Raw genomic sequence first — 6411 nt, 5'->3', positions numbered from 1 at the left:
TCTCTGAACTCCCATGTAGTCGACCGTGGTTCGTGTCCTGGACCCGGTGGCTTAAAACTCACGCCAGGCATGTGTGCATGCGTGCCCAAGATCCCGAGAGGAGAATGGAGGAGAAGGGATTGTGGTGTGACCATCCCCCTTGGGGGGTGATTTCGCGTTTTCTGTCTCTGTGTCTCTCTCTGTCTGTCTGGCGAGCGCATGTGCCCTATAGCAAAAACCTCTCAAAAAAAAAGATGCTTATATTTTTTGCTTTTATTTACTTTTCCTTTTTTATTTAAGTGTAAAAAATACTATGTAAAGTAAACCCCTCTTAACTGTGGAGCTTGATGAGATATGACATACTTTACACCCTCCAACCGCAGCCCACCGGATGAATACAAGGACTATTTTCACCTCCCACAGGCTCCTTGGTGCCCTTCCCAGGCATTTACACCCTAAAATCCCACAGGTAGGTAACCACTTTTCCACCTTCTATCACCATCCATCTCACCCGCTCTGACATGGTCCTAGAAATGCAATGAGCTCTGAGATTCAGCTGGATTCGACTTCCTGGAGCACCTTCAAACATGGGACTCCCAGCCCACGAGCCCTTGCATTAAGGTAGAGACTGGTCAGTGTGAACAGAGCAGAAACTGTGATTGGCCATTTGAGAGGAGGATCCAACTTCCCTGATGTCATACCTCTGCAAAAACAGGTCTCTGTTCTCCGGGATAAAGTAAGGTGGCCTTCTTGGACCTCTTCTGTCCCTCCCTTCCCTCTCCCAACGCCTACTTCTCTTGGGGTCTCCCTGCCTTCCTACGGGCCCTCGCCAGGCCTCTCTGCTTCTTTGCTGTGGGCCGCTCTAGGACACCATGCTTGGGTAGCAGCACTGGGACCATATTGTAGCCCACTTGTCCCGAAGGCGGGTATCCCCAGGCAGGGTATGGCATGCAGGGCTATTCCAAGCGACTCTGCCAATGAGCATGTCAATGCATCACCGCCGTGGCTTCCGTGTGAACATTCTGCAGGAGAAACCATCTTCCTCTGCCTTCGCTATGGACTGAAGTCGTGTGAGGAAGGTAGGTGTCCCTTGCACCTCATGGATTGATGTGTGCACTATGGATTTTCCCTTAAGCAAGCTGCCTGGAGACCTTGAAATTACAGGACACATCATTCTGGCCACAGATCAAGTTACATCCTCTAATCCAGCTTCACTGATAGTAAAGCTAATATTCTGCTCTCACTTCTGATTTTACTTTTCAGCGAGTTCAGAACATGAAAACGGGAGGAGAGTTTGTTGTGTTGTTAATGTGTAAGTCCAACATTGGTACCAAGTAGCTTTGGCCTATGTGTGAATTTAACTACATTTTCTTATAAATTATGCCTAATGAATATTATCATAGACATTTAGAACAAGGAATACTAATGTAACATAATAAATTACACACTATCAAAGAATAAAGCATAATAATATAGCATATATACCTGCTTGAAGAGAGAAAATATTTTCTTGTATTTCCCGAGGGCTTAAATCCTCTGATAAATGAAGCTGCTGGATTCGGCCTGCAGCATTTGCACTAGACAGGCTTCCAATGGAGGAACGATCAGAAACAAAATTTCTATCTCTGAAAAAGAATTAATGCACAGATCACTTATCCATTTTCCTTCAAGGTGAATCCTTTCTGTGTCCTGTTTAAGAACGATTTGCCTCCCAAGGGCCATGAAGTTTTCTTCTGTGTTCTTTATTGTTTAACTTTCCAATCTACCTAGAAGCAATTGTATATGGTGTGAGGTAGGAACCATTTTCATTTTCTTTTTTGGGTATGGTTACTGAACTGACTCCGCACTATGCCTTGGAAAGCTTGTCTTTTGCCACTGTTCCACATGGCCACCCCTGTTTTTAAGCTCTCTTCCTGCAGTCAACTCACTTGAATACATCTCAGTCTTGATTATTCTATGTTGTCTTTTTTCATGAAGTTCTAATCTTCCTTTATTTAGTAAATGTTAGTCATATCTTTGAAAATGTTCTCTCTTTAACTTAACTCTCTGTCTCAGGGATCTCAATTACCACATGTTGAAAACCCACCTCTTGCTGGTCATATCTTTCATTTTCTAATGCTTTCATTCCTTTGTCTTTTTCCTGTGTACTGCATGTGATTTTCCAAGTTTGCCTTCTGTTTCTAGTACTCTGGATTTTCCTAGTACTCTGGTTAATTTCTTAGGCCCATGGGTCTCATCTGGTCCTCATTTTCTTTCTTAGCTCTGCAGTCTTTTCCCCTGTTTTGTTGTCCTATCATTTCATTTCTAATCTCATTTCATAAATTCATGTTTTGCTTAATGCATTTGATAAAATAAAGCAATTCTTTGTTTACTTCATGCACTGTGTTCACAGTGGATTCATCTGTCTTCTGTCTGCTTTATTCCCTTCGGTTTCACATGATTACTGTATTTTAACCATTCATTTATTTTTCTAATGGCAGCAGATCCATCTGGATTCCTGTGCGCTCAAATATAAGGTGAATGAGGTCTCCTTGACTTCTCCCACCCCCACATTATCCAGTCTACTAGTGTCCTTCTATGATGGGCATGGAGAAGTTAATCCAGCTGGGTGTAGGGACAGTCACAACAGGGGGTGCTATCTGTTGATACAGATACCTTAAATCTCACACTTTAGGGAGAGTTCCACCTAGTTAGGAGTATGTGACCCTTTGGAAATTGCCTTTGAGTTTGGGACTGCAGGTGAATAGGTGTGAACAAATGTTCTGGAAACTGCCCTGACAAGAGTATCTACTCATAGTCAAACCACCAGACAGCCTGACAGCCTCCACTCCCCTCGTCCCAGTTCGAGGCAGCTCAGGAACAGGCACTAGCCCTGAAAGAATATTGTTCATCCAGCTGGGGTAATAAATTTCCCCAGAGCAATGAGACATATTTAAGAGACTTAAGTCTTTAGATACAATCGTCTTTCTAAGGAAGAGTTTTTTAACATTGCACCATTGAAACAGACTGGAAAATGACTCTTTAGACTTAAAAGAATTATTTCCTATCAAGGATAGTTGTGATGTGAACAAACGAAGAAAGCTAGAGACGTGATTAGACTCAACTCTATGTGGAGATAAAGGACAGGTTTTGTCTTTAAAGTATTGCTTACCTATTAGAAATTTTATTTCATCATTAAGAAAATAACTACTTTCCAGGAGGGCAACCTATAACTACTGCAATAGGCATAATCAATTAACAATAACTAATAACTACCACCAACATCACCATTACTATCCTACAAATTCAAACAACCACCACCATAAAAAACCATTGGCAACTGTAATTATTTTGACCAAGGGGCTAGTTTATTATTTTATAGTGCTACTGAAAGACTTATAATTTATATTTTGAAACAACTGAGATTTTTATGTGTTGTTTATAAAAGCAAATAGATAATTCAGATACACTTTTTGTCCTTTGTTTAGGTAATAACAGAAATTGTTAACAAAGCTCGCATTCATATCTCTACAGCCTATTCTTATGCTTTGAAATGTTCCCTCAGAAAAAATGAAGTTACTAACACATTGTTCTGCAATATCCCCACAGGTATAATGAGTACAAAGTCTTAATAATATCAGTTTGATAATATCTAGTTTTGGTTTTTTTTGTTTTTTTTTTTTTTTGGAGAGGTTTTCGCTATAGGGCGCGTGCGCTCGCCAGACAGAGAGAGACAGAGAGACAGAAAGCGAGAAATCACCCCCAGGGGCGATGGTCACACCGCAATCGCTTCTCCTCCATTCTCCTCTTGGGATCTTGGACACGTACGCACACGCGCCTGGCGTGAGTTCTAAGCCACCGGGTCCAGGATGCGAACCGCGGTCGACTACGTGGGAGTCCAGCGACATAGCCATTACGCTAACTGCTGGTTCCCGATAATATCTAGTTTTATGTGTATATATATGTGTGTGTGTGTATCTTCTATCTATCTATCTATATATATATATGTATGCGTATTATATATATATATGCCACCAGATCCAGGACTCGAGCTGTGGTCTACTACGTGAGAGTCCAGCAGCATAAACATTATGCCATCTGCTGGTCCCAATATCTAGTTATATGAAAATGGATAAGTCACCAGCTTTATTAGAATGAGGTTTATTTATATACTATAGATCATAAATGTGATGCCTTTCAAACAGGCATACTCATTTTTAACTCTGAACCAGTACCCATAAGACCAAATTATGCTTTGTTAATATAACAATATTAGGTACTAGAATCTTCCCATGGATGGCATTAAAATTATTATTAAATACTTTGATATCTTGGGTTTATAAAATAAAGCAGTTGCATTGCAACATACTTCAGAAGAATTTCAATTTGAAACTATTTTAACAAACCACTCCTTCCCATGCTTGTAGCTTAGAACACGTCATTGGAATTCTACTTTTACCAGAGAGACAGTTGGATAAGCCCTATACCTAACCTAGTAGTTAAGGGAGCTGGCTACCACATGGCCAGTCCCAACTCAGTCCTGGTCCCAGAGGCTTAAAAGCCATGCCAGATGTGCGTGTGTGTGTGTGTGTGTGTGTGTGTGTGTGTGCATGTGTGTGCATGTGTGTGTGTGTCCAAGTTCCAACAGGATGGAGAAATGGAGAAGAGATGAGGCATGACAACACCCTATTGGCAGGTGCTTTCTCCCTCTCCCCCTCCTTCTCCCTCTCTCTCTGTCTCTGTCTTTCTGGTGAGCTACTGTGCCCGCTGCCAATACATTTAAGAGAGAAAAAAAAAGGATTGCTAACAATACCCATCTTAAGGGACTAGAGGGAAAAGCAGAACCACAGGCCAGGGTCAGAAATGTACCAGTCATGTGATTCATGACATTTTCTCTTATTTTAAATAAGAATTATACATCCGTCTTTTTAACATAGGCTTTGTTTCTCTTTATATATAGATGATATATATGTACGTGCATTTTTGTAAAATGTTAGCAATGATTACACTTTTGGTATTACAAAGTACATATATTCAAAGGAAAAGTGGCAAGACCGAGGTTTTCTTTAAGCTACTGGATTTCTGGGGACCAGCAAATGGCATAATGGTTATGTCACTAGACTCCCACGTGTCAACCATGGTTCGAGCCCTGGATCCAGTGGCTTAAAACACAAGCTGGGCACATGTGCATGCATGCCCAAAAGCCCAAAGAGAAGGGATGGTGGCATGGCCATCCCCATGGGGGGTGATTTCTATCTTTCTGTGTCTCTGTCCCTCCAGCCAGCACACGTACCCTATAGTAAAAATCTCTGTTTAAAAAAAAGCTACTGAATATCCATTCAGCCTACAGTGTCAGAATGACGGGCTGCAACATTCCCGGAGCTACCCTGGAGGTGATGCGAAGATAAATATATCATGACTCCCAAGGAATTTAAACATGAATGCCCCTGGCGTGACTGAGAACACGCTTGAGGCAGATACAGACGACTCTGGAAACCGTGAGCAATGAAAGGCAAGCCAGAGCAGCAGGAAGCGAGGTAAGCGAGGACCCCATCTGCCATCTGGTCAGAGTCCACAGTCCTCCACGAAGAGGGCAAAGTCGGCCGAAGGCCATCGGGACTCACCCGCGTAAAATATGCAGAAGCTGCTTTATGCCTCCCCAAATGCGAATTTCCACACTGGTCTCCGGGTCCTCACAAACCTGGACGAGGATCCAGACAACGCTCCAGAGCAGCTTCAAGTGGTCGGAATGGAGCAGACTGAGGAGGACAGGTATCCCCTCGTAGAGCTTCACCTGCTCCTTCACCTGGGGTTCGGCACAGAGCAGGCGCAGTAACTCTGCAGTTAGCCTGGAAGGGGATGGAGCTGGTGAGGATAAGCATCACAGCCGGCAGGTGGCGTGGCGGTTAAGGGCGCTGCATTCCCACATGGTCAACCATCGTTCAAGTCCTGGACCTGGAGGCTTGCTTTCTCACTTTCCCTTTCTCTCTCTCTCTCTCTGTTCCAATTAAAATAAATAAAGTAAAAAGTAAGTAAAGTTAAGTAAAAAAAAAATTCTTTAATCATAGCATCATGTGTTAATCACTTAACATTTAGACCAGAGCTAGATCACTACGTGGGACATAGAATTTTAACATTTGCTAGGTTTGGAGTCCGTGTACGTTTTCAGTAAAGGACAGACCAATGCTAAATACTTCCAGCTTGGCTGACCACCTTACCTCTGTCTCAGCCTCTCAGCTATGCCGAGAAAGCAGCCGTAGACAACACACACACACGGCTAGCTATGGCAGTGCTCCAGTAAGTGCTCATTCACAAAAACCAAGTAGCAGGACAGACAAAGCCCGCTGTTCTAAGTTAAATCCACATGAACCTGCACTGGTTGGCTAAAACCTAACAACCACCAAGTAGCTACTGGGTCCTAACAGTATGACCTACACTCTGCTAAAGATAAAA

General features: G+C 42.7%; 1 protein-coding gene across 5 annotated transcripts in view; it reads right to left on the bottom strand.

The window, feature by feature from the left end:
- The window catches only part of NEK10 (NIMA related kinase 10), a 225545-nt gene that overhangs the window by 146350 nt on the left and 72784 nt on the right, over positions 1-6411 (bottom strand). For all 5 annotated transcript variants that reach the window (XM_006153310.3, XM_006153312.3, XM_006153311.3 and 2 more), the window contains exons 12-13: positions 5583-5807; positions 1465-1604 (exon numbers count right to left, since the gene is read on the bottom strand). In XM_006153310.3, coding sequence (XP_006153372.1) covers positions 1465-1604; positions 5583-5807 — 365 coding nt within the window. The remainder of the gene's footprint in view (positions 1-1464; positions 1605-5582; positions 5808-6411) is intronic.

The sequence above is a fragment of the Tupaia chinensis genome, unplaced genomic scaffold (genome assembly GCF_000334495.1).
Source record: "Tupaia chinensis unplaced genomic scaffold, TupChi_1.0 Scaffold000368_1, whole genome shotgun sequence".
Taxonomy (NCBI): Eukaryota; Metazoa; Chordata; class Mammalia; order Scandentia; family Tupaiidae; genus Tupaia; species Tupaia belangeri.
This window is presented reverse-complemented; position numbering and strand designations above follow the sequence as displayed.